Raw genomic sequence first — 26481 nt, forward strand, 5'->3', positions numbered from 1 at the left:
AGTACTACTTTTAAGTGCTCGATCTGTCCAGTCCTCCTAGCTAATAACGGCAGCTTTTGTTTGCTTGTCCTCACTGGCCGACACGTCTTCAGTTTCTTCAGGGAATTTCTCTTCCTCGTGCTCGTGCTCGTCGTCGACCCCTTCGTGCTCTTCTTGGTCCTTCTCCTCCAGGAACTCTTCAGTAAACACCTCCATCTCGTGCTCCATCCGAGCTGTCTCAGCTTTACTGACCTTCCCACGGCGACTGGCACCTAGCGTTTTCAGTTTGCGGTCTCCCTTGCGGTGTCTGTTTTCACGCGGGTAGACCTTCCGTACAAGCACAACGTCAGGCAGCTCTTCCTTCAGAGTGTACGTCTGGCTCGAGCCAAAGATGGCAGTCGACAGATCGTAGCCCTTGACCGTGTCACCGGCAGACAACACACCACCAAGATGTGTACGCACGTGGAACGTCGTGTCATTCACGCCAAAGTCGCTCTCTCGAGCCACTTCCACGTCAGCCACCACGAACTTAGACTTGCAACCTCTACCAGAAGTCGCAGCCGGTCCGACGTGGACGTGGCGCAGCTCGCGCGGATCCACAGGCTCCACATCCAGCACCACGAACTCGACCATATCGGAGCTGGTTGCAAGCGGAAGGAACGGCAACTTCCAGTATCTGTCGGTCGGGAGCTCGGCCTTCTGTCCAGAAACTGGATCCAGCAAATGCACCATGGCGGTGGTGCGTGCACACAGCGTCACGTCCGAGATATTGCCGCAGCTCTGCGCCAACTTCCTAGGTAGCACCAATAAGTCGTCCTTGCAGATGGGACTCAGTTCAACACTGTACGTGAGCTGCAAGTTGGCTGTCGCGTTGTGCACGTTCTCTGAGATGAGTTTACTGGACGACTTGGAGCGCATAGGCACGTGAGCAGTCAAGAAGTGGATGAAGCGTTCAGCTGTGGATTTGGTGCCAAAGTAGAAGTCCATTCCTTCTTTCACAGTCGTGATACCGATGGCGTCTTGGTGCGCATTGTGCTTGAGGATCTCCTGTTCAAGTCTCAGAAAAGTGCGTTTATGCTCGGCCTTCTGGCGGATCTGCACGAGCGCCTTCCATGTGTTGTTATGGTACTGTTTGGTGCAGTCCGGACACTTGACACTGTGGATGACAAAGGTGAAGGCGCACGTGTTTTGGATCACAGCGTGGTTGGCCACTTCTCGCTGCAGAGTAAGGCGAAGCTTGACGCGCTTGGAGTGCGGTTCGGTCCAGATGAAACCTGCGTCGATGAGTTTGGCCTTGTTGAGGCCCGGGATGCTCTTGAGACACAGCGCCATGAGATCCTTGGACTCCCAGTCGCAGTCCATCCATGCACCCGAGATGCTGCTGTACTGTTGCGTCTTGCCGCGCGACTGGAAGCGCAAACAGCCGCGGCATTGCACCAGCTCGCACGTCGTGGTAATGCCCTCGGCCACATCCACCTCGGTCGCAATACACGACGTGCACATGTTCATCGCGTTGGCCTCGATCTGAGCGCCGCACATGCAACACGAGATCGCCATGTCTGAATGGAGGGGTACTCTTGGTGATACTCGTTGGGTTAGCTTTGCTTTGGAAAGTGAGCGGTTAAATGGCTTTTTTTGCCAATAAAGATTGCGTCATCACTTGAATTTTTAAAGAGAATGTTGCGAGGTTTTAATATTACTGTCAGTTTTGTCACCACAGGCAACGTTCTTCGATCGGGTAGCAGCGCGAGTGTTGGTATAACTGTCCCATGTGGCTGCAACGGTGGACATCCACATTTAGTCAGCATCAATTTGTCGGTGCGTGTAAGTGACTTCAACAGAAGCGTCAGTGTAAAATCTCTGATTCGCTTGAAATGAGATACATATTAGAAAACACACTATCTTTCGAAAATTATGCAATAGTACCCCAGCCAATCACAACAGCGGTATCCAATACCGCTACACTCATCTGCTTCATTTAGTCATCCCACCTCTCGTCCGATGACTCTCTCGGGGGGTGAGCGCTCGCCAATGTTGCCCACTAAATACACGGCAATTGGCAATGACGTTCGCCGTCCTCTGCCAGTTGCAATGGGCTGGGCAGCTCTGATCTCAGCTGCTTTGGCACTTTTAGCCTTGGCGACCACTTCTAACTCCCCCGCTTCAATTCCGTCTCCTCCGTCATCAACCATTCAAGAGGCGATTGAAGCAACACCCACGTCGTTCCCGTCTTCACCCGACGGATCAAGAAATCTTCTGTCACTTTGTGAGGAGAAATTCATCACCCAATCGCTCGACCACTTCCGAGCCGATGGGAAATCCAGCGAAGGCACTTTCGACATGCGGTACTTTGTGTGCTCCCCAGACAACTTTAGCCCTACAAACGGCTCGATCTTCTTCTACGTGGGCAACGAGGCCGACGTCACGCTGTATCTGAACCACACGGGACTCATGTGGGAGAACGCGGCGGCTTTCAACGCGCTCATCGTGTTCGCCGAGCATCGCTACTTTGGCAAGTCCGTTCCGTTCGGTCTGGACGTGTTGGATCACATGGAGTTCCTGTCCACACAGCAAGCCATGGCTGACTACGCGGTGCTGATCGAGATGCTCAAGAGAGACCTGAAGGTCGACGTCCCTGTGATCGGCTTCGGGGGCTCGTACGGCGGCATGCTGGGCACCTGGTTTAGGATGAAATACCCGCACATTATCGACGGTATCATCGCAGGTTCCGCCCCCGTCGCCAACTTCTTTGGTGATCCAGATCACCCTGCAGACCCGGAGGCGTTCAACCGCGTCGTGACGTTCGACATGTCGGAAGACGCTGGAGCAGCGACGAACTGCATCCCGAATATCCGGCGTGCCTTGAACACGGCAGTTGCGATGAGTGGGACGAAGTCTGGACGGAAGGAACTGGCAGAGCTCCTTCATCTGTGCGATGCGGACTCATTACAGTCCTCGGACAAAGTCATTTCAATCGCCTCGGAAGCGTACGGCGACTTGGCGGTGGGCAACTATCCGTACCCGACATCTTACATCATGGACGGTAAAGTGGACCTCCCGGGTTATCCGATGCGTACTGCGTGCGAGCCTTTCGCTGGTGTGTTTACTGAAGACGACAAGTCCGGATTGATCCGTGCATTCCGCGAAAGCATCGCTGTATATTACAACGCCTCTAAGAGCGAGTCCTGCTTGTTCCCGGTCTCTCCTGTGAAAACTATCGATGAGTTGGACACGTCTGATGCTGCCAAGCAGGCGCGCATTGACCACAAGGGCAACTTTTGGGGATATCTCGAGTGTTCGGAGCTCTATATGCCAATGAGTTCGGACGGAGTGAACGATGTTTTCCCCACGGTTGCAGTCAACGAATCTCAAGACAATGCCGCGTGCTTTGAGAAGTGGGGCGTTCACTTGAAGCCTCGTTGGGCTCAATTCGAGTTCGGTGGCATGAAAGCTCTACGCGCGGCCAGCAACATCGTCTTCAGTAACGGGAACTTCGATCCGTGGTCGGGTTTGGGTGTACTGGAGTCCCTCTCGCCTTCGGTGGTGGCTGTGCCGGTTCCTGGAGGAGCACACCACCTCGACTTGTTCTTCACGCACCCATCGGATCCTCCTGCTGTCACCGAGGCGCGCAATACCGAACTCAAGTACATTCGCCAGTGGATCAACGAGTTCTACGCGTACAAGCAGGAGGTCGCCACGACTGATCTCTAATTTGGTTCGTCTGAGATCACACGCCGTCAATATAAACGGGCACATCAAAACTGTGGCTTGGTATTAACGTTTAGCGTCGACTAAAGGTTCCGCGAGTCACTATCTCGTCGGACGTGTGCTAAAATTCCCTTGTGGTAGTGCTGCGGCCCGAATTGTACTATGAGATGTTCTCGGGGGTGCGTACAGTCCTTGTGATGCTGTACTTTTTTTCATAGTGGCTGTTGCGCCGACAGTACTGGCTGTAGAAATCCCTTTCTTAGAGCCACTCCACCCCGTGCCGTGTCCGTAAGAATTATGTGCGTTCTTCACTGATCTCTTAGGAGAGTACGAGTCCATAGAACTGGGTAAATTCGAGCCGCCATGCTTCCCATTTCCTCGTTTAGAAGAGATCTGGTGGACCCCATAAGGATTCTTCAAATAAGACGAAGGTGGCTTTGGCGGTGGAGTTGAGTACGGATGAACTGCGATGCCTCCAGCTGGACCTGCTGCTCCTAATCGACTGCCAGGAGAAGTCATGGAAACTCGAACACTGTCATGTAGACCGATGTACGTCAAGTGGTCTGTGGGTACAGATTGCGCGTAGGATGCAGCTGGATAGTGTTCAGAGATGGAAGGCACCGCACCTGACGGTAGCATGAGCTTCTTGTTCTGAGAAAAGAGAGGACTGGTACTGCCACTGTCGCCACCGGAGCCACCCGAGTTGATGTGGTTGTTTACACTTATTGTACTTGACGTAGAGCTGGTGCTGGACGAGTTATTCATTGCGCCTTGAAGTGTCGGTAAATGGTACGCTCCACCAGGGATAAACCCATTCCCCGGGGGTGTTTTTCGCGATAACATGTGTGGGTTACTATTGTCACTAGCTGCCACGCCACTCTTCTCTTTTTTCTGCACAGGTGCAAAGAGGAGTTTGCCGAGAGGTTTACAGTTGTCAACACCATTCGCCATAGGATCATTGAAACTTGATGAAGAAACAGGCATCACAGGGATGGCCCCAGCAAGTGCATTGCCACGCGAAGGTTTCCGTGCTCGCTTTTTCCGGACCGCAGCTGTATCGTTGAGATCCCGCGCAATCGCCTCTTGTAGTTCTGCTTCAAACGCTTCGTGTGAGTTGTCGAAGAAAGGGTGTTTGAGTAATTCAGCACAAGTCCAGCGATCGAGAGGCTCGTCTACGATCGTTTGTCGGATGAAATCCAGTGATACTTTGTCCATAGTTGGGAAACGCGCTTCCAGCGGCTCAAGTTCCCTGGCTTGTGGCAGCTTAACACCAACGTAGAGCGCATTCTTTCGAAAGAGATCTTGTTGCCTTGAGGTGATGCGACCTAGACAACGGATAATATGGTACAACTGATCGATGTCCGAGTCCCCTGGAAATAAGGGCAATCCTGTGGCGATCTCAGCGAACATGCAGCCAATGGACCACACGTCGACTGCTTTACCGTAAGACACATCGCCAACTAGCAGCTCCGGTGCTCGATACCATCGCGTAGACACGTACTCTGTGTACTTGGCACCTGCTGTTGCCAAAGGCCGCGCAAAGCCAAAGTCGCAGAGCTTGAGCACGCCATTCCGAGAGACCAGCAGGTTTTCAGGTTTGATGTCTCGGTGGATGATGTTGTGCTGGTGGCAGAAAGTGATGGCTCGCACGAGCTGCCACATGAGGTTCTTGAGTGTTGACGGGTCCAGACCGTCTGGATGCCGCTCGATCTCCTCGAGAATCGTCTTTTCCACGAACTCGAAGACTAAATAGAGTTTGCCTTTCATCCGAAAAACCTCGAGCAGACTCACGATATTCTCGTGTTTGAGCTGCTTGAGGATCTTGATCTCTCGAAGTGCCGTCTTCTTGACCTGCTCGTCGTCGTCCGATTCTTTGAATTTCTTTATTGCAACTATCTGGCCCGTAGCCTTGTGTCGACATTTGAGTACCACGCCGTACGTTCTAGAGATCAGCAGCATTGCACGCGTCAGCGATCAAGTTCTTTTTTACTACACTTCACGCGCGACTCACCCTTCGCCGATCGTGCCGAGACTTTCATAGTTCTCCATGCGGCCCCAACCAGCACGGAGTCTTGACACTCCGTCGTAGTCAGTGGAGGGGGATTGGTCAAAGCAGTTTAACCCTCTGTCTTTTTTGGAATCGAAGAGACAGCAGTTCGTTTTCCAGTATATTCGACTCGCTCGAGGTCTTATTGATAGCCTGGAAGACAAAAGCCGCTAAAATTATCACCTTCCATGCTGGTTCCATGTCTCCTTCCGTCAAGATCCCGCCACTAGCAAGCATTTATCGTTTGCTGCACACAAGGAAGCTTGCTCCCTGACAAGAATATGGCTACATTCTGCCAGTCGCGAAAAGTATCCTCTTGATCATCAAAGGTCGCAATTGAAAGTCTCCATTAAATTATCTTTTTAAGAGAGAAATGGTGCAGCAGCATGACCCACGAGAGGATCAAGATGAAGACGATGAAGAGGAGCAAGGGCGAGAGCGAGACTTGGTCGAGGCCTACGTGGCCGAGCACTCGCTCGAAGCGTCATTGAACGACGTGATCAACCAGGTGGTGGCTACACGACCAGAAGACCCGTTTCTCATGCTCTCGTCGCTGCTGTACGCACGGGCGACGGCCAAGCGCGGCGTTTTGTTCGTACAAGTGTGTGAAGTTTTGGACGCCTCGGGGGGTCCCACAGTGCTAGTGAGGCTGCATACTGGCAAAGGCATCTTTGAAGGGTGCTGCTCAGCCGAAGCGGGGGGCATCACGGATCGTGAATCAAAGCGTCAAGAGGAAGACAGTGATGGTACAACTGACGTTTCTCCTAGCACACTTCGCTACGGCGGTCGAGGGTTCGAAAAGATTGCGGCTGCAGCACAAGAAATACTGACGGAAAAGCTTGTAAACACGGAGCCTACGGATCAGCATGCGCTCGACACAATTCTGCAGAATCTGGACACGACGTTGGGACGCAACGTGTGTCTAGCGACTTCGTTCGCCGTTTGTCAGGCTGGAGCCAAGTACGCCGAGGTGCCGCTTCGTGACTACGTGGCCAAGCTGCAAGAACTCCCGTTGGAGAACCAGTGCGTCCCCATGCCGCTCTTCAGCGTCGTGAACGGCGGCAAGTACGCATCCAATAAACTGTTCGCACAGGAAGTTCTGATGACGCCGACGAGTGCCGCGAGCTTCGCTGACGCGTTGCAGATCGCCGTGGAGTTCAATTCTGCACTGCGTACACAACTGGAAGCTCGCGGCGTTGGGTTTACCAATCGCGGAGCGTTCGGTGGGTTTGCGCCGCAAGTCCAAAGTCTTGAGGAGGTTTTGCACATTGTTCGTGCGGCTGCGGACGACGTTCGAGCGCAACTTGAAGCCCCAGAAGGACAAGTGATCTCGACTGCGAGTGCCTCTCCGTTACGTGTAGACTTTGGCGTAGACTTCGCTGCGTCCGAATTCGTTGTATCCCCCGACAGTGATACAGTCCAAAATGAAGACGACAACGAGACGCCTCGGTCGTTCCCGTACAATACGGACCGGTGGGTGCCTGGGTCGAGTGGTGCGCTCAAGAATAGTGACGAGTTGCTGGATATTGTGCGCAGCAGCGTTAAAGAGCTGGGGATTACGACTGTCGTCGATCCGCTCGACGCCGGCGACGTCAAGAGCTTTGCGGCTTTAAACAGCTCTGAAAATGAATTGGATGGAAGGAGTGTCTTGGCTTTTGGAGAACCCGCCGAAGGTGGAGCAACAGACGCGAAGGAAGGAGCGGGACTTGGCGGTGATCCCAACTGTCGCGTTCAAGTTGTATGTCGAGCAGCTGTGGAACGCCACGGACTGACGGTTCTGAGCGAAGAACGCGCCTGCAACACGGTGCTTCTCGTTCCGCATCAGTTCCCGACAGTGTCAAGACTCCTGCAAGCCATCACGGACGCTCAACATCTTGGACTCGCTGTGATCTTAGGGGCTTCGGCTGGACAACCAGGTGCAGACGCTGACATTTTTGCAGCTCTGGCGATGGGATCAGGTGTCGGCCAAGTCAAGTTCGGCGGTTTGCTAGGAGCTGAATCTCTAGATCGATACCGGAAGCTGCTACTGGCGAGTCAAGAGCCAGGAGCGCCGTCTTTTGTCGGTGCCAGTGCCTATCGTCGCTGATGAACGAGATTGGAGTCTAATAATCAGAATGCCTTTGTATTTTTAGCGTTATCGCCTTTTAAGTTATACGTCTCTCTCGTCGCCGTCTTCTTGTTCCTCCAGAGACTCGTCGAGGTCAAAGGAATCGTCCATGTAGTCTCGTTCTACTTCACTGGCGCTGTCATTGTGAGAAGCTGCTGCCGTCGTGTTGTTTGATGGCTTCACCGGCGAGTGCATCAAACTCTCGTGGTAGGATACTACATCTCTGCCACTGAAGTTAGCAGGTCGAGTAGAATATTCGACATCGCGTACATTTAGTAAGCGTGACGGTGCAGGAGGAGCTGCTGGCTCTTCTTCCTGGAGCGGGATCGACATCTCGCCAAAGTCGTCGTCATCTTCATCCGATCCGCTACGCATGGAAGCCTCACCAAACTCGTAGTCCTCGCGTGAATCGGAGAGGCCTGCAGGCGTCTCCTTCCTGTGTGATCGGAGTGTAGATTCGTCGTGTTCGTTCTCTTCTTGAAGATATGAGTGGATGGGCGTTCTACCAAGCTCGTGTTCGCCTCGCAAGCTGCTTAATGCCTGACTCAACTCGTTCGTTTCGCGCAAGTTCCACCCGCCTTCCCCATGCAGCCTGGAGGTGTTCGCCACTTCAACTGGCTCGCCATCACGTGATCCAATCGAAGCTTCTTCGAATTTTTCTTCCTCGTGCGATCTGGATCGGATTAAAGTCTCGCCCTCCTCGCCGTGGTGCGCTCGCAATCGCAGAGAATCCTTGCCAAACTCGATGTCGTCGGTGTGTGATTCTCGAGATAATTCTGCTAACTCGTCGTCATCATCAGTTACATTCGGTCTAGTGAATCGCTCACCTTGTTGCTGCCGTGCTTCATTACTTCGAGTCGACCGCACAGCAAAGGCACTGTCCCACTGCCTGGTCGAAACACCTTCGAGTTCGTTCTCTTCACGTGAGCTAGAATTCCCACTAAACTCGTCACTTTCATCGCCCCGTGACTGGAGAGATGATTCTCCAAACTCATCTTCATCATCCATTGTAGAGGAACGACCAGAGCGTTGCTGCCTCTTTTGCAAACTGGTCGCACTTTGGTCCAGTAGCAAGCGTTCAATCTCGTCCATCTCATCGTCTTCTTCGAGGTTGAAGCGACGAGAGCCCATGCCAAATCGATTCAGACTTGCTATCGGTTGACTTTGCGCAGCCATCGTCTCCTCAACCGAATTTTCGTCGTCCTCGATGCTAAGTGTTAGTGGTGGTGCAGGGTCAGATGCAAGTGTACCGGTAGCAGCTTTCTCATCGTCCTCCGGTACTAACGCTCCATCCAGAGAATGCTCTGCTACTCGGAGCTGCTCTTGAGACCACTCGTCTTCGGCTTCATCTTGGCGCTTGATCGGTAGAGTAGATAGCTCTGCACTAGCTTCGTCATTGAAATCTGACTGCACGTCTGGGTCGAACGAGCTCTCCAGTATATCGGATCGGGAAACAACTGCTTCGCGGCGATCAGTGTGAATACCATCGTCCTCGCTATCATGCGGCTGTATGTCTGAGGTTCTACCAGTGGAAGATCTGCTATAGTTGTCGCGTGCCTCACTTGCCAGACATGAGGAGGACGCTTCCGAAGCATTACCCTCATCTTCTTCAAACGCTACTGCGGTAGTATCGAAGCTCGACGTAGCGTGTTCTACTCCATCGGTGTGTAGACCAGTATCCTTCTCAACATCTGAAACTGAGTCTTCTACTGAGGGTTTCGTTGCCTCGCCATGTGCTAACTCGATTGTGTCCATCCTCGCAGCTGAGTCTTGTAACGCATTGCCGTGTGTGACGTGTTGGTCACCACTCCGCATACTTGACGTCGATTCTTTAAAAGTAGTAATCTCCTCGGCTTGATGACTACTCGGGATACCTGCAGCGGCTAGTTCCAGCTCGGTATCCTCGTCAAAACTGGCAGCTATAGCTCCTTCGTCGAATCTGGCGGGTGATGCTTCCAACGCGTCATCCTCTCCAACTTCATCGTCGTCATCGCTGACCTGGTGTCTAGTGCCTCCAGTAACCTGATCACCGTGTTGACGTCCTATTTCTTCGTCGTGTTGGATTGATCTTGCATCGAACTCGTTGCCCCGCGGCCTAGTTAATACGCCTCCACACTCGTTATCATCCTCATGTGAACGAATGGAATCTCCACCAATCGCATCCTCCTCATCGTCTCGTGACTGCACGGAAGACTCTCCAAACTCACCCTCATCATCCCTAGCACCAGGTCTAGGCTGCTGCTGCCTCTTTTGCCTACTGGACGCTCTTTGGTCCAGTAGCAAGCGTTCAATCTCGTCCATCTCATCGTCTTCTTCGAGGTTTAAGCGACGAGAGCTCATGCCCAATCGCGTCAGGCTTGCTGAGAATGTCGGTTGAGTTTGCACAGGCCTCGTCTCCTCTGAGCTCTCGTCTTCCTCCATTCGTAGAGTCATGGCTGGAGTACGAGCAGGCTCGTTGTCATCTACGTCGCTCTCTTCTTCCCCGGCCATAAACCTACCCGGAGGATGTGCGTGCCGTAACTGCTCGTCGCTCCATTTATCGTCAGCTTCTTCTCGGTGCTTCGTCGGTTGTGTGGCAATCTCTGTATCGTAACTTGCTCTAGCCTCGTCGTCTCCATCCGGTTCCACATCTGCGTCGAATGAGCTCTCGAGAGGGTCTGGTCGGGATTCAACCACTGCGTCACGATTGGTGTAACTGGCGTCGTCAAGCGTGGCTCTAGCAGGAGCGTCCTCGCCACGGGACCCACTTGCCAGACTTGAAGATGACTCTTCCAAATCACTACCGTCATTATCCACGCTTAATGCCGATCCTTGCAATGGGTCGGTTGCGTAGGTGTATAGATCGTCTGTAGCCGCATCGTTATCGAACGAGTTACTTGCATCTAACTGCTCGGTATCGGCTCGGGCTACTGAAATATTACAATTTTTGCCTTTGTAGCGTTGCGTAGTACTCTGCACACTTGATGCTGACTCTTCCAGCTCCTCGGCGTAGTCGCCACTCGCAATACTTGCTGCAGATTGTTCCAATTCATTGTCCTCGTGAGGAGGCTCGTGTTCGACATTCTTCAGACTTGCAGCGGATTCCTCCGATGGAGTCCTCCTCATAGCTGACGTTAATTCTTCCGATACTTCGTTCCCTTCGTATTCTTCTGTAAGTCTACGTCTCGTCAGACTGCTTGGTAACAGTTGTTTGTCGTGAGCCGATAGCACATCGACTGTGTCGTCACCCGACCGTTTCGATACGTCTACAAACTCGTTGTCGTCCTTTGAGCGCATTGACTCTTCTCCGAACTCGTCACTTTCTTCGCCTCGTGACTGCAGAGATGATTCTCCAAACTCATCGTCATCATCCATTGTAGAGGATCGACCAGGCTGTTGTTGTCTCTTTTGCATACTGGACGCACTTTGGTCCAGTAGCAAACGTTCAATCTCATCCATTTCATCGTCTTCTTCGAGATTCGAGCGACGAGAACCCGTGCCAAATCGACTCAGACTTGCTGAGAATGTCAACTGGGTTTGCACTGCCATCGTCTCCTCTTCCGAGCTATCGCCTTCCTCTAAACGGCGTGCAATTGGTGATGCTCCGTCTGACTGCATGCCTTCGTCGAATGAATTCTCGAGTGGATTGGGCTCAGTGTCGTCGTCGGCACTCTGGAACGCCAGAGTATCATCGTTTGTGTGCCTTGAGGCTCTTTCAAGAGAGGCTTCACTGTACTGTGCGTAACTGCTTGCTGCTGCGGTGTTATTACCAGCGCTTGGCGTCGATTCTTCCGATTCGGCACTCGCGATACTTGCTGCTGATTGATCCAATTCAATCTCCGATCTTATCGTGGCATGCTCCTCGTGAAGGCGCTTGGTTTCCACGCCCTCGAAGCTTGAAGCCGATATATTTTTCGTATTTGCCTCGTCACAAGATTCGGACAGCTCGGATCTCCTCCCAGTTGTCGGCAATTCTGCAGCTGCACTGTCCTCGTCATGCTGATCCGCCAACGTGTTGCTGTCTGACTCATCGATAGCCAAATCTTCTTCGAACTCGTTGTCGTCCTTTGAACGCATTTGACTCTTCTCCGAACTCGTCACTTTCATTGCCTCGATACTGCAGAGAAGGCTCTCCAATCTCATCTTCATCATCCATTGTAGAGGATCGACCAGAACGTTGCTGCCTCTTTTGCAAACTGGTCGCACTTTGGTCCAGTAGCAAGCGTTCAATCTCGTCCATCTCATCGTCTTCTTCGAGGTTGAAGCGACGAGAGCCCATGCCAAATCGATTCAGACTTGCTATCGGTTGAGTTTGCGCAGCCATCGTCTCCTCTACCGAATTTTCGTCGTCCTCGATGCTAAGTGCCAGTGGTGGTGCAGGGTCAGACGCAAGCGTACCGGTAGCAGCTTTCTCATCGTCCTCCGGTACTAACGCTCCATCCAGAGAATGCTCTGCTACTCGGAGCTGCTCTTGAGACCACTCGTCTTCGGCTTCATCTTGGCGCTTGATCGGTAGAGTTGATAGCTCTGCACTAGCTTCGTCATTGAAATCTGACTGCACGTCTGGGTCGAACGAGCTCTCCAGTATATCGGATCGGAAAACAACTGCTTCGCGGCGATCAGTGTGAATACCATCGTCCTCGCTATCATGCGGCTGTATGTCTGAGGTTCTACCAGTGGAAGATTTGTTATAGTTGTCGCGTGCCTCACTTGCCAGACTTGAGGAGGACGCTTCCACATTGCCGTCTTCATGAGCTACAATGGCATCACTTGCTGTCGAATGCTCTTCACTCTCATCAAGTGATTCCATCGATGCATCATCCTCCACGCTAAGACTACATGTAGCTACAGCAGTATCGTCGCCCAAATATGAAGCTCCTTCAGCACGGTGCGTGATTCCCCGCAAACTAGAAGTTGATTGTCCCATATCCTCAGAATGATCATGGCCTACCGATTGTTCCAACTCGTTACCCTCCCGGGAGCGCTCAACTAAAACGTCTCGGTCGCCACTGGCCGACAATTCGTCCAACGCGTTATCCACGTGGTGAGAAGGCTTGGTCTCGGCATTCTTCCAGCTTTTACCGTCAAAATCTCCCAAGGGGATTCTCCTCACCGTCGATGATAGTTCAGTTACTACGTGGTCCTCATCACCTCTCGCCTCATCTGGCGCTGACTCTTCTTCATGTTCGCGTGCTGACTTCTCCAGTTCTTTGCTCGTTGCTGATTCTTTCAGCTCGCCAAGCTCCTCCGCCAACTGTCCAGCAGGATTCCTACTCGCTGACGACGCTTCTACTCCATTATCTTGTTCCAGTTGCCCAATGTTTGGTGAGGACCCTTCTACTACCTCTGCTCCACTTTCCATGCTTAAAAACGAGTTATTGCTCTGAAAAACACGCTCACTCGGCAATGCACTATACGAGCCAACCTGATGAACGTCATCGCAGTTCGCCTCGTCGTTATCTGACAGCATCGATTCGTCAAACGAGCTCTCGGTAATGGCGTCTTGCGCCACGTAAGCTTCCGAGTCAGCTTCTACCTCGCATCTCTGATTTGTGCGTGATGAAATTAGATCAGGTGTCGAGTACGCTTCTCTACTTTCTAGCGCCGCTATCACGGCATTATCAAACGAACTTTCCTCAAGTGGATCCAGCTCATCAGCCTCCTCGGCATCTGCAGCCGACTGCTCTTCGGTCTCGACATGTACGATCGTTGTAGCAAATTCATCACTATCATCACATTCATTATCAATACGTGGGTTCACCTGCTTACTAGAGTGCTCCAGCACCCGCCTCTCCACTTCTTCAGCCATGTCGTCGTCATCCTCGCCATCGCCACTAAAGCCCGCCTCGATCCGCGCATTGGTCGTCTCGTCGGTCTTGCGGTCGACACGCGACTCCAGTCCATCCTCATCAATCCTATCCTGCTCGCTCGTGACGCTCAACTCTTCGTCATCAAAATGCTTCTCACGGCTTCTGTCCTGCTCATCATGCACAACATGTTCAGCCACCACCAAGTCATCAGCAGCACAAGTTCCACCAGAGTCATCATGACTCAAAGCGCCAATCGAACCCTGATCCTCCACATCCACATGCGCAAGACTCGCACCTTCTCCTTCCTGGGCCGCCAGACCCTCCTGCTCTACATCGGGCTGATCAACGTCGTGCTGCAATTCTTCGTCAGCCCCGTCCGACGTCTCACTAAAGTAATCCTCCCTCGCCTTCTCGAGCGCCAGAGCGATCGCAGCGCCGTCCACCGCCGACTTCTGCGACTTAGGAGGTCGCGCAGCACCCTCGGGGACCTTTGACGCTCCCTGGAACAGCCAAGTCGAGTCATCCAGCACCGCGTCTCGTAACCGGGTCTCCACGGTCCGGAGCTTCTCCACAATCTCGGGGGCGATCGACGCGTACTTCTGCATCCACCGGAAATCATTCAGCAGGTCTCCATCGCCTCCCGTCGATCCATGCGCGACTAGCAAAGCGTTCAGGAACTCAGCATTCGTCAGTACTTCCTGCTCCACAGACTCGACCTTGGCCAGCTCACGAGCATTCTCCGAGCGCACGCGAGTCAGCTTCTCCTCTTCGTCAAAGACACTGGCACGAAGCTCACTCCACTCCACGATACCACAGCAAGCCGTTAGCTTCTGGTAAAGAGACTGCACTTCGGCCGTCAGCGTCACAATTTCGTGACGAGTAGCAGTGAAGTCCTGCTCCAAGTTGGCCACGCTCTTCTCGTCCAGCTGGAGCGCTGCCGTGCGCTCTTCGAGGTCCTTGAGCTTGTTCTGCAGCGAGCCCAGGTCGTTGAACTTGACGTTCTCAACCGCGCGAATCTTCTCACGGACAGCAGCCACAGCTGCCGTCAACGTCTTGTTCTCGTTCCGGAGCTCCTCGACTTCGCGTTCCTTCATTTCCGTTCTCCGCTGGTACGAAACTTCACGTTTCTCACGATCCCTCTCTTCCTCTTGCAGCTGACGCTCCAGTTGGCGTTTCTCCTCACGCAGAGTCGCCATCTCGTCGCTGAACTCGTCCGAGCCCTTGGCAATGACAGCAGACTTGTGGTACTGTTCCTTAAGCTCTTCTCGTAGCTGCTCCACGACTGATTCCAGCTCGTTGATCTGCGTTTCGTGCTCCTTCACCTGGTTGTCCAGCTCCTGGGCAGTGGCACTGTCGGCGGCCGCCTGCTTCACAGTCAGCTCGTACTCGGCCTGGAGACGATCCAGCTCGTGCGCAGTACGGCGGTGCGTCGCGTACAGCGCGTCGAGGTGGTGCGTGATGGCCTCATCGTCGCTCATCTCTGCGTCCTGGGCCACTTCGCTCTCCCCCGAGGCGTTAGCGGCCTGCACCAGCTCCTCCAGAATACGCTTAAGACGCGACTGCAACTGCTGCTCGCGGTGCTGCGACGCCTTCAGAGTCGCCGTCAACTCGGTCATCTGGTCGGTCAGCTCCGAGCGCGCAGCCTCCAGCTCCTTGCTGGACTCCGTCTTCAGTGTCTTGACGTCAGCATTCAGCTTGTCGATCGTGTCCTCCAAGTCCTGTTCACGCGCACGAGAGTTCTCACGCTCCTGGTTGAGCTTCAGTGTGAGCGAGTCGATCTGGGAAACGTAGCGACTCTGCATCTCTTCCTGAGCCATAGCCATCTCCACCAGGCGCTGGCGGTTGAATTCGTCGGACAGTTTGGCCTCCCTAAGCTGTGTCTGCTTCTCCTCAAGAGTGCTCGACACTAGGGCGAGCTCAGCACGAAGCTTTTCGACTTCGGTCTGCATCTGACTCTTGATCGCCTCCAGCTCCTCTTCTTGCTCAGCGGACGCACCGCCAATGTTGGCCTCCATCTGAGAAACGTCACCCTCCAGACGCGCCTTCGTCTCTTCAAGGTCCAAAATCTGGGCTGTGCACTCGTCAATCTTACTGCGAGCCTCCTTGATCTCATCCGTCCGAGTCGCCACCTCCCGCTGGTGCAGAGCCTCCTGTTCTTTTAGCTCCTTCTCCAGCTCGGCGACCGTCGTCTTGGTCTTTTCCAGCTCCGACTTGGCGCCTTCGAGCTCCAATATCCGCTCCTCAAACTTCGCCTTCATTGCTGCGAACTCGGTCGCGTGCTCCAGACGGAGATTCGTCTCGGTCTTGAGTGTCACACGCTCGTGCTCGATCTGCGCACGCTGAATCTGCTCCAGCAAGTCGTTCTTCTCGTCCCTGAGCGCAGCCAGCTCGTCTTCAAGCGCGTCCAAGTTGCTCTTTTCCACCAGCGTGTCGCGGAGTTGACGCATGGCCTGCTCCTTGTCTGCGATCTGCTGCTTCAGCTCGCTGATCTTGTCGTCGTAGTCGCTCGAGAGCTTCGTGATGGTGTCCTCCATGATGACCTTCTGGCTCTCCTTGGCGGCGTTGAACTCCTCCGTCATCTCCTCCAGCTCCTGCTTCAGCTCGTCTTTCTCCAATTGACTCTCAAGCAGCAGTTTCTCCAGCTCCTTGCGCTCTTCAGTGCTAGCCGCGGTCAGCGCAGCTTGCTTCTTCATCTCGTCGCCGTTCTGGAGAGCCTGCGCCACGCGCTCCATTTCCTTGAGCTTCAACTGCGCAATGAACAGCTCGTGCTCCTTCGTCGCCTTCACGCGACGCACAGTCTTCGCCTCACGCTTGGACAAATCCAACAACTTGGCCGAGGCCGTCTCAATACGCTTCAAGGTCTTGGTCAGCAGCCCCACCTGCGTCTGCTTGGCCTGCAGCTCAGACGTCAGTTGGCGGACCTTCTTCTCCTTCTCGCTCTCCAAGTTACGGATCTGCTCGCGCACCTCAGTCACCTCCTTCTTGGACTTGCGCACCAGCTCGTTCTTCTCCTCATTCTCGGCCTTTTCACGGGCCAGCAAGGTCTCCAGCAGCGAGTTCTTGCCCTGTGCGACGCCCATTAACTTGCTTTCCTCCTGTAGCTTCTGCATAAGCTCCAATCGTTGCGCTTCTTTCTGTTTCTCCGTATCCGTTAACGTCACACGCAGCTCCTTTAGTCGCGACTGGAAATTCTGCTCCTCGCTGGTAAAGCGGCGCTCCACTTCGGCCTTGGTTGTGGCCAGAGCCTCAAGCTCAGCGACAGAGCGGGCCAAACGTTGACGCAGCTTGTCGTTCTCCTCCTCCCGGTCGGCCGAGCTGCGGCTCCAGCGCTGGCCAGCCTCGGCCTTCACCTGGGTCATTGTTTCTTGCAGCGTCTTCGTGGCTTCCTCGAGTTTTTTCTGCTTTTTGGCCAACTCGGAGAGCTGGTCGTCGACCTTGCTGGACTTCTCCTTGCTCTTGGTCGTGATCTGCTCCAGTTTTTCCTCCATCAAGGCCGAAGTGCTGCGTTGCTGGCTCTGCAGCGCCTTGTTCAGCTCAGTACGAGCATCGGCCAGCTCGTCACGCAGCGCGGCGTTGGCCAGCTTGGCGTCCTGCAGCTTCTTCTCCTGACGGTCGAGTGCGCTCGAGAGCTGGGCCACGTCTTCCTTGCTCTGCGTCTGGGCGTTCTGGAGCGGCAGCAGGTCGCTCTTGCGCAGGGCCGAGCTCTGGAGACGCTGGATATCGTCCGTCAAATCGCTCTTGAGCGCGGCCAGACTCTCCTGGCGCTGCGAGAACGACTGCTTCTCCATGCTCTGCACCTTCAGCTCCATCTTCTCGGCCATGCGGACCACGTTCTGGGCCAATCGGTCCTCCATCTCGCGGAACTCGCGCGTGAGTCGAATGCTCAGCAGATTCTCCACAGCCTTCATGTCCACCAAGCTGCCCATCTGGCGATGCATGAGCTGCACTCTGTCTGCAAGCTTGAACAATCCCTGCTCCTGTTTCTGACGGTTGGCGACCAGCGCCTCAACGTTGTCTTCCAGCGTCGGGATCTTCATGGTCGCAGACGACAGCGCTTTGACTCGAGAGCCGAGTTCCGTCAATTCGCGGTCCACACTCACTTTACGACCCAACAAGTCGGCGCTGTGCTCTTCCAGGCGAGCGATAGCGGCGGCGTTGGCTTGGACACTGGCAAAGATCTTGGGGTCCGACGCGGACGGAGCGTTAATCGACGGACTGCTGTTAGCCGACACGAGTACAGCGTCGCGCAGCTCCGAGATCTGCGAGCTGAGCGAGGACGTCTGGGTAGTCAGGCCGGCCACGTCTGTGCGTAAGTCGGCCACTTTCTTGTCCACTGCGCCGTTGCGAGAGGCGAAATGAGTCTCCAGACTCTTCTTGATCTCGTCCACCATGTGGTTCGGGGCGTCGCTGGGGATGTCGGCGTCAGGCACACGAATACGCGGTCCCATACTGGCACCGAGTCCGCGCGCGTGTGGGACGCGGCCGTTGGCGCCAAGCGGACGTCGGAGACGGGAGGCCGACACGCCGCTCATGGAGCGCGTCTCGTCCAGGTCGAAGCGCGAGCGCTGTGCGCCCAAGTCAGCCATTCCTAGGCCGGTGCCACCAGTGGCAGTGGCCCGATGTTGCTGTAGCATGGCGGCCGTCAACCCGCCGCCACCGGCGATACCTACGTGAGGGCGGCCGGAGCTACTACCAGAGTCGAGGCGGGAGCGGCCGATACCCTGGCTGCTGTTCATAGAGCCCGTGTCGTCGTCACCGCGGACAAAAGCCTTGGGACGAGCAGAAGAGCGCGAAGACATGGAGCCGGTGTCGTCATCTCCTCGGATAAAGGCCTTGGGCCTGGCCGAAGCTCTCGACGACACGGAGCCGCTGTCATCATCTGCACGAATGAAGGCCTTGGGTCGGGCCGAAGCTCTGGAGGATGCAGAGCCCACATCGTCATCAGGCCGGATGAACGCCTTGGGTCTGGCCGAAGCCCTTGAAGACACCGAGCCCGAGTCGTCGTCTGCACGGATAAAAGCTTTAGGACGGGCCGATGTGTGTGAGCCCATGGAGCCCGTATCGTCGTCCCCTCGAACGTAGGCCTTGGGACGTGCAGACCCGCGAGAGCCCATGGAGCTCGTGTCGTCATCGCCACGGATAAAGGCACGAGGACGAGCCGAGCCACGCGAAGATGTCGAACCAGCGTCCTCTTGAGCTCCCACGAAAGCGCGAGGGCGCGCCGACGGGTGGCCTGCAGCAGTCACAGACACATCGGGCGAGCGCACCTGCGGTTTGTCGCCGATCTTACGCAGAAGCTTGAGGTTGTTGTTGGTCTTCTCGATGATCGAGGACAGATCCGAGTCCCAGGACGCGCTCATGGCGGCGTGCGAGCTGCAGAGAGAGTGACGGTCGGGGGCGGATACGGCGCTTGGAATGAAACGGCCGTGTGCTGCTCCTGTGGTGTTTTAATCCCCTTGCCTTCCTTGGCAGAGCTGGGCGGCGCCTAGATGAAGCGGAAGTGGGGGTGTCCAATTGTGTCTCTTTGCCTGCACGACTGACGTTCAGCTGAGACCAAAATGACCGGCCATTGCGAACTTCTTTTCTTTACACCCGCCTCTGCCATGGCATACTGGAAGCAAGTCAGCGGCAGTTAAGTCTAAGCAAACATGCGTGTGCTAATTGGCTGAAATGTTTCGCACGAAATGCAAAGAGACAGGACGTTGACTACATAAGTTGATACTATCAGAGGTGACGTTTGGGATTTCAAATTGATTTGGAGTACAACATCGCATAGCCTGTCATATTTAAAACGCTTCAAAGGAGTCTAGCTTCAGCAGGGTATTTAGCAATACAGGTTCAACTGTTAATTGATACGCTGCGAGAGAAAGGATTTCGAACGAGCATGTAGCACCAGAAGAGAAGTGTTGTCTTAGTGTTGTCTCGGGTGCTACATACTCGCTCGAAGGCCAGACAAGCTTGTGTACTACAATATTTAGAAAATAGAGAAATAGTATCTACATGTAGAGCCTCGCCGTTGGCTAGTCGCCAATGGGATGATGGATGGTGGCACTGCGGTCACTACACGTTGCGTCGCTAAAGGATTCAGCCTGTTAGCAGCTTTTGTCTGCTGCATCACTGTTTCTTCGGTATGAGTAGCAGTATCCCGTCCGGACGGAGTACACTGTACTCTCCTAACGAAGAAACAGTGATGGTGGCAGCGGAGATGACGGCATTAGAACATGGCGTTGTTTGTGCCATTGTGTCGTACAGTATAAAAGACTCTCGTCGCATTTTGCATCGCTCACTGCAATTGATTTTTTCAGTGCCATGCATTCAACAATGCTTCGTTCGCGACGAGCACTCCAACATCTTCGTCGCGGGTTCCTGAAGCTTTGCTGGCGTCAGCACGGTCCACAACGGATACTCTTGTTTCTACCCTCTCTATACCGATCAATCCCCTGTTCAAGAGACTTTCTACAATTTGGCATTAGCCCGAAATGAGCACTAAGGGCAAGTGGCTCACCATCGAGCAGAAGTGCGAGCTGATCGCACAGCACCGGTGTGAGCCGGCCGTCAACTATACGCAGCTGGCGCTGTGGGCCAAAGATCGCTTCGAGCTATCAGTGCCGCCGACGCGTCAGACCATCCGCAACATCCTCAATGCGGCGGCTGACATCGAGGCCAAGCGACTCAGCGACAACGTGACAGCGAAGGGCCGCAGACTATGCGTACGCTCGAAGGAGCTCGAGAACCGCTTGGATAATTACGTCAAAGATGCCCAGTCCCATGGTGTGAGGCTGACGCGGCGAATCTTACACGCTCGCGCCAGGGAAATTCTCGACGCCATGGAAAACCCACCGGACCACAATTTGTCGGTCGGGTGGCTAACTCGTTTTATGAAGCGCCACGGCTTGCGCTTTCAGAAAGAGCGAGAAGGAGTAGCCGAGGGGGAGGCTAGAAGTAGCGAACCTGTCGCTCATGTGGCCGGACCAGCCTCTCACGCTGGGAACTTGCAATTGCAGCCTGTCCTAGGACAAGATGCAGAAGCAGAGCGTGCGCGCGTGGAGAACCTTCGACAGAAGGCCAAAAAGAGGCTGCGCGAGATCGAGAAAGAGGCCAGGGAGCTCAGGAAATATCTGCGCAGGATCGATGAGGCCACGAACGCGCACCAGGCATTAATGCAGTAGCTATGTGTATTTTTATCGCTCCCGGCCGTGGCGTTGTCGACAGCAGCAACACCCGTCTTCTTCTCAGTTTATTGTCAATAAAAGTAGCTCTCCTAGATCTGCGACGTGTGTAACGTGAGCTGCAGTCCTGCACTGCATTTCCGATATCGCTGAAAATGCTGCTGTATACGCTGGTTGTGCTGAAGTGTCGCCATGGCGCAGTACGATGTCAGTAGTACACGCTCTTGTCTCTCCTCGAGAAAATACCCAACCTGCTCAAGCAAACAGTTGTGAGTGCAAGCGTAACTCTAAATCTAAGGCGGAGGGGGGTCCTATCCTCACCTCGACCATTGACGCGTCTTCATCGCAATCGCTCAACGCCACTGGGTAGTCCAACATCCGAGCCAATTCGTGTTCCTGCACCAACTCCGACACGTCCACGTCAGTCGTCGCCAATTGCACAGTTCTTGTCGTGTCCACTGTAGCTCCTGTCAGTCGAAGTGCCTGCTCTGCCATCGCAAAGTCGCTATGTATTGTATTGCCCAGCACGAGGTCATCCGTGAGCTCGTACTCAGCCGGTGTCTGAAGCCGAGTACTGACCGAGTACAGCGCTATCGAGCTCGCTGGATACAGACTGGTAGCTGACGACTCAAACTCCAGTAGGCCACAGGCCAGGACCACGTCGTTCGCGAAGCTCTGGCGCCACATCGGAGGCAGGTTGGACAGCAACACGCACGCCTTGAGGCCGCAGAGTAGGAACAATACTTCTCCGAAGAAAGCCATCGATTCAGGCTGCAAACCAAACTGCACCACGAACCTCTGCAGCTCGTCTGACGGTCGAGTCGACCACCACTCTCGCTCCAGGTCGCGAAATCGTTTGCAAACCTTAAGCTTGGCGCACATTTGACGGTGTCCAGTCCTCCAGTGGTCCCGCTGGCATGTCTTGGAGCAGTACGCAGCCCATTTGCATTGGCCACAGCGAGACATCTTTATACCCGAAGCCTGACACGCACTGCAGACACTAGACGCCATGACTGGTCTTTGATATTCGATCGCAGTTCTACCCTCTATACGGAAAGCAATCCCCTATACAAGGGAAGAATTGAAGAAAGCAACGTAAATTTTAAAAAAGTTCAAACTTCCTTGCACTTGGTTGCCGAGTGCCTAAAAGTCAGAGTTTACCGATCTGTCGCTGGCTAATAGTACGTGTTTACCTCGAGCCAACCCGGATAGCGGATCATTTGACCCGTGTCCTTACGGATGACGCTACGGGATGTAGATCGCATGAGGAACTTGCGCCCTTCGTCCAGCAAGAAGAGGAACATGGAGAATGGCAGTGCCGGGAACCAGTGCACTAAGCGGATGCTCTCCGTGTCGAGCACAGTGTGTGTGAAGCCCGCGTACGCGATAACAGCGCTCAGCATGAACTCGAACATGAGACCGAAATTCAGCACGCTGTTCATCATTCCCTGCGACACGATAGACAGATAGCGCGTCTTGCAGATCATGACGTTGGCCCACTGCATCTCCACGACGGCAACGAAATACGCTGTCTGAGAAATGGACAGCGCGCTGTACTGCATCATGCGCGACATGATGTTCACGTACGCCTTGCCGTCTGTGTCACGACGAGTGAACCCAGCATGGTAGTCCAGCAGACACTGCTTTCCACTGCATGGAGCTGTACCATCAGCCTTTTTGATTTTCTCGAAGCTCTTTCCCACTTTGTACGACTTGTCGGCTGACAATGTGAACTTGGTGGTTGTTAGCTTGCCGGATGCATCTACAGCCGTCACCTCCGTTTCCCCGAAGGCATCACGAGCTCCGCCGAGCGCTGAAACCTCACCCCCTAACGTCGCACTGTCTGTAATGGCCCAGACTGACAGAGGCTGGAAGCTACTAAAGATCTCCAGCGAAATGCTGTTCACCAAGCCAGGGGGACCAGTCTGAGTCGTTTCGTAGTCAAACCACTCCATGTCGAAAAATGATGAGCGTCGTGACGCCATGGGGTAGTACGGTCGGTATTCATTCTTCCATGCGGACTCCATGGACTGGAAGGTGACGAAGGGGGTCGAAGTGTAGTCCCCGTAAGTCGTGGGATCTGTGCGCTCGTATCCTTCCGGCTTGGACGACTCGGTGTCGAGATTCTGCAGTGGAAATTGACAATCAATGACCTTGCCACCTCCGGTCGCATCGAAGAAGATGTGCGCGTCAAAAATGTCACCTCCGGTTGGGATGGTATCGTCGTACTCGTCTTGGCAGTCAGGAACACCTTTCTCGTTGCTTGTGATAGCGCCTAGAGGAATTAGCTTACCGTCTTTCTTGTACTTGCCACCGGCTGTGCAGTAGCGACCACCTTCCGTCTGGCACCACAGGACTTGCTTTCCAAAGCGATCGTAAAAGCCGAGGTTAGGCAGAACCTTCGGTGCGTACCCGTAGTCGTTCATCACAGCCAGGAAGGTGAACATGCCAGCACCAGCCTCGATGATGCCGACCAACGCGTATGCAAAGAAAACCAGCTTCTTGGTCACCAAGTGCTCCAATTCAGCGTTTCGAGGAGCACGCAGCATGATATCGTTCTCGGCACCTTCATACGCCATGGCGATCGAAGGAATCATATCGGTACCCAGACAAATGAGAAGCATCAGCACAGTAGTAAGGGGCAGCGGTAGGCGAACTGTAGCGTACAACAGGAACGGCACCAGCTCTGGGATATTTGCAGCCAGAGCGTACGCGATCGACTTCTTGAGGTTGTCAAAGATGATTCGCCCTTCTTCAACTCCGCACACGATCGAGGCAAAGTTATCATCCAGCAGAATCATATCGGCCGCCTCCTTTGACACAGCAGAGCCCATGATACCCATAGCAATACCAATGTCAGCCTTCTTTAGAGCTGGTGAATCATTGACACCATCGCCAGTCACCGCGACAATCTCCTTTCGACGTTGGCAGTTCTCTACGATGATCAACTTCTGCTGAGGAGACGTCCGCGCAAACACGATCTGCCTGTGATCGAGGATGCGATCCCACTCCTCTTGCGGGGTGTCCAAACTTATTGTCCACCCGGGAACGACAATGGCTGGAGCAGTGTTCGGGTCAATCCATCCATTGTCACCTTCAGTTAGACCACGTTCAGTGTTCTCTTCTTCGATGTCTTCGCAAGTGGGACCCCACAGAATTCCGACCTTGTGTGCAATGGCCTTCGCAGTGATCGGGTGGTCACCAGTGACCATGATCACGCGGATTCCAGCCGTCTTGCATTTCGCCACGGCAATCGGAACCTCAGGACGTGGCGGGTCAATCAACGCCATCAAACCAATGAAGCACAAGGGTTCCTCCACTTTCGGGTCGGGCTTCGGCGTCGCCTCGTAGTCAACATTCTTCTCGCCTAGAGGGAAGTTCGGGTTGTCGGTGCTGAACTCGTAGCCTGCCGGGTAAATGGCAGGGTCCAGGATCTTCTGCGCGAATCCGAGCACACGCATGCCCTTCTTGGACAGAGCAAGCTGCGCAGCCTCCACTTCAGCGAGACGTTCGGGAGTCATCGGGACTTCCTCGCCGTTAATAAACACCGATCCACAGCGAGCAGTAATTCGTTCAGGTGCGCCCTTCATCACCATTAAAATTGGTTTACTGTCGTCGTTGTCTTGTTTGTGCAGAGATAGCTGGTACTTGTTCTTCGAGTTGAACGGAACTTCCTTGATCTTGGCGTTTTCCTCGCGGAATTCGATGATGTCTTTCTTGTCGTGGCAGAACTTGATCATTGCAGACTCGGACGCATCTCCAATGGTGTCCCACGCCACCTTCTCCATGGTCAGTCCGTTGCCCATCGACACGGTCTCCTTGAATGGCTTTCGTTTACCACGCGCAGCCAAACCATCGGGGCCAACCGCTCTCTCATACTTCGAATCTTCGTCGAACACAGCGTTGTTACACAGCGTCGCGCACCGCTGCAGCGCTTTGAACGAAGGAGCGTTAAGATCGTAGTTCCCCACTGGAGTGATGGAGCATTCGGCGTCAAAGATTTTGTTGTCGTAGACGACATGGGCTACCGTCATGACGTTCTGCGTCAGCGTGCCTGTCTTGTCCGAGCAGATGCAGCTCGTGGACCCCAGGGTCTCGACACCTTCCAGGTTCTTCACAAGGACCGACTTGTGCGCCATCCGGTTGGCAGCAAGACTTAAACACACCGTCACAGTTGCCAGCAGTCCTTCGGGGACATTCGCCACGATAATACCGATCATGAACACCACGTTCGTGACGATATCAGTCTTGAGGAAGATGCCAATGATGAAGAAGATGACACCAATGACCACGGCGACCACCGCAATGATGTGGACGAAGTGATTGATCTCACGTGCAATGGGCGTCATGCTCTGTCCGGTCGTAGTTGCTAACTTAGCGATACGGCCCATGACCGTCTTGTCTCCCACTCGAACCACGACTCCCTTGCCGGAGCCTTGAGGGATAAAAGTGCCAAAAAAGCACAAGTTCTTGGTTTCCAGAGGGCTTTCGTCGGTGCAGTCAGGCACACGCTTCAGCGGTTCCGGCTCGCCAGTCAAGCACGAGTTGTCCACTGTCAGATCATCAGAGCATTCCAGCACGCGAATGTCAGCAGGCACCTTGTCTCCGCCCTTCAGGACGATGATATCTCCTCGGACCAGCTGCGAAGCCTCGATCTTCTGAGACTTGCCCTCTCGGATCACCGTAGTGACTGTAGGCATCATTTGCTTAAATGATTCCATCAGGTTTGACGACTTTGCGTTCTGGAAATATGAAAAGGTACCAGTAATGACCACGACCAAAAACAGCACGATGCCAAGGTACAAATTGTTGGGATCACCCTGCAGTCCATAGATGATGAGACACAGAGCACCACCGACCCACAGCAGCAGACTGAATAGACCCGTCAATTCCCGGATGTACTTGATAATTTCTGGCGTTTGCTTCGGGGGCGTCAACCGGTTCAGACCATCCGATTCCAGACGACCCTGAACATCGTGTTGGGTCATTCCCTAACAAAACGACAAAAATGCAGTTAGCAAGGAAACGGCAACTTTTGTTGGGGCAGAACTTACGTTCACGGGGTCGGACCCCAGGTCTGCGAAGATCTCGGCTGGACTCTGTTTGTGCTCTTCCATGACAAGCTCCCGCTTGGCGTCATCCGTGTCGTCCTTGCCTTTCGCTGCGCGGTTCTTTCGCCCTTGTTGTCGTAGACGCATCTCGGTCGACACCGCGACGATGTCGGCGGATGACAACCGAGGATGCGAGTCTCGGCTAGTTGATCCCGGCATCGTAAGCTTGGGCTCGGCCACTTACGTCGATGCTGCAAGCTTTGTTTTTACCTCTACTTCTCGCTACCTTCCAAAGTGAAAGTGCTGCTTGAGGGTCGCACCTTGGATCTCCTTCTGCAGTATTTCCTCTGCAAAGCGACGGTCGTTGCAAATGTGCGACCCTTCCAGCATCCGTTGCTGACTTGGGACGCGAAACCAACAGCAGACCGGATGAAGAAGTACCACAATTCTCTACGAATAGGTCAAAGCACAGCACAGTTCAGGCTGCTCTGCGCCCCGCTCATGTGTCCACAACGACATCGAAATGCTACTGGGCGAAAACTCGAGTTTCAGAAACAGTCAAAATGCAAGATTGTCGAGCCACCAAGTCACTACACTGTGTTCATATCCACTGGAATCCAGTATAGATCCA

At 54.1% G+C, this 26481-nt stretch overlaps 8 protein-coding genes across 8 annotated transcripts; 3 read left to right on the forward strand and 5 right to left on the reverse strand.

The window, feature by feature from the left end:
- Positions 1 to 36: 36 nt before the first annotated feature.
- PITG_16054 (60S ribosomal export protein nmd3, putative) lies at positions 37 to 1536 on the reverse strand (the record flags this gene model as incomplete). Its single annotated transcript, XM_002897783.1, has 1 exon — positions 37 to 1536. One exon carries the CDS (start codon positions 1534 to 1536, stop codon positions 37 to 39), a length of 1500 nt encoding a protein of 499 aa, XP_002897829.1.
- Positions 1537 to 1980: 444 nt separating this feature from the next.
- PITG_16055 (lysosomal Pro-X carboxypeptidase, putative) lies at positions 1981 to 3690 on the forward strand (the record flags this gene model as incomplete). Its single annotated transcript, XM_002897784.1, has 1 exon — positions 1981 to 3690. The coding sequence occupies one exon, from the start codon at positions 1981 to 1983 to the stop codon at positions 3688 to 3690; it is 1710 nt and encodes a 569-aa protein (XP_002897830.1).
- A 99-nt stretch (positions 3691 to 3789) lies between these two features.
- Positions 3790 to 5736, reverse strand: PITG_16056 (cyclin-dependent kinase-like, putative; the record flags this gene model as incomplete). The annotated part of the gene is made up of 2 exons (XM_002897785.1): positions 3790 to 5629; positions 5699 to 5736. The coding sequence occupies 2 exons, from the start codon at positions 5734 to 5736 to the stop codon at positions 3790 to 3792; spliced, it is 1878 nt and encodes a 625-aa protein (XP_002897831.1).
- Positions 5737 to 6107: 371 nt separating this feature from the next.
- On the forward strand, positions 6108 to 7820 carry PITG_16057 (enolase-like protein, putative; the record flags this gene model as incomplete). The annotated part of the gene is made up of 1 exon (XM_002897786.1): positions 6108 to 7820. One exon carries the CDS (start codon positions 6108 to 6110, stop codon positions 7818 to 7820), a length of 1713 nt encoding a protein of 570 aa, XP_002897832.1.
- A 293-nt stretch (positions 7821 to 8113) lies between these two features.
- Positions 8114 to 18990, reverse strand: PITG_16058 (uncharacterized protein; the record flags this gene model as incomplete). Its single annotated transcript, XM_002897787.1, has 5 exons — positions 8114 to 8208; positions 8348 to 8620; positions 8669 to 11920; positions 12027 to 12474; positions 12772 to 18990. 5 exons carry the CDS (start codon positions 18988 to 18990, stop codon positions 8114 to 8116), a joined length of 10287 nt encoding a protein of 3428 aa, XP_002897833.1.
- Positions 18991 to 20109: 1119 nt separating this feature from the next.
- Positions 20110 to 20799, forward strand: PITG_16059 (uncharacterized protein; the record flags this gene model as incomplete). Its single annotated transcript, XM_002897788.1, has 1 exon — positions 20110 to 20799. One exon carries the CDS (start codon positions 20110 to 20112, stop codon positions 20797 to 20799), a length of 690 nt encoding a protein of 229 aa, XP_002897834.1.
- A 92-nt stretch (positions 20800 to 20891) lies between these two features.
- On the reverse strand, positions 20892 to 21810 carry PITG_16060 (uncharacterized protein; the record flags this gene model as incomplete). Its single annotated transcript, XM_002897789.1, has 3 exons — positions 20892 to 21050; positions 21121 to 21360; positions 21457 to 21810. 3 exons carry the CDS (start codon positions 21808 to 21810, stop codon positions 20892 to 20894), a joined length of 753 nt encoding a protein of 250 aa, XP_002897835.1.
- A 164-nt stretch (positions 21811 to 21974) lies between these two features.
- Positions 21975 to 26069, reverse strand: PITG_16061 (sodium/potassium-transporting ATPase subunit alpha, putative; the record flags this gene model as incomplete). Its single annotated transcript, XM_002897790.1, has 2 exons — positions 21975 to 25790; positions 25854 to 26069. The coding sequence occupies 2 exons, from the start codon at positions 26067 to 26069 to the stop codon at positions 21975 to 21977; spliced, it is 4032 nt and encodes a 1343-aa protein (XP_002897836.1).
- Between the last annotated feature and the right edge of the window lie 412 nt (positions 26070 to 26481).

The sequence above is a fragment of the Phytophthora infestans genome, genomic scaffold (assembly GCF_000142945.1).
Source record: "Phytophthora infestans T30-4 supercont1.41 genomic scaffold, whole genome shotgun sequence".
NCBI classification, from domain to species: domain Eukaryota; phylum Oomycota; class Peronosporomycetes; order Peronosporales; family Peronosporaceae; genus Phytophthora; species Phytophthora infestans.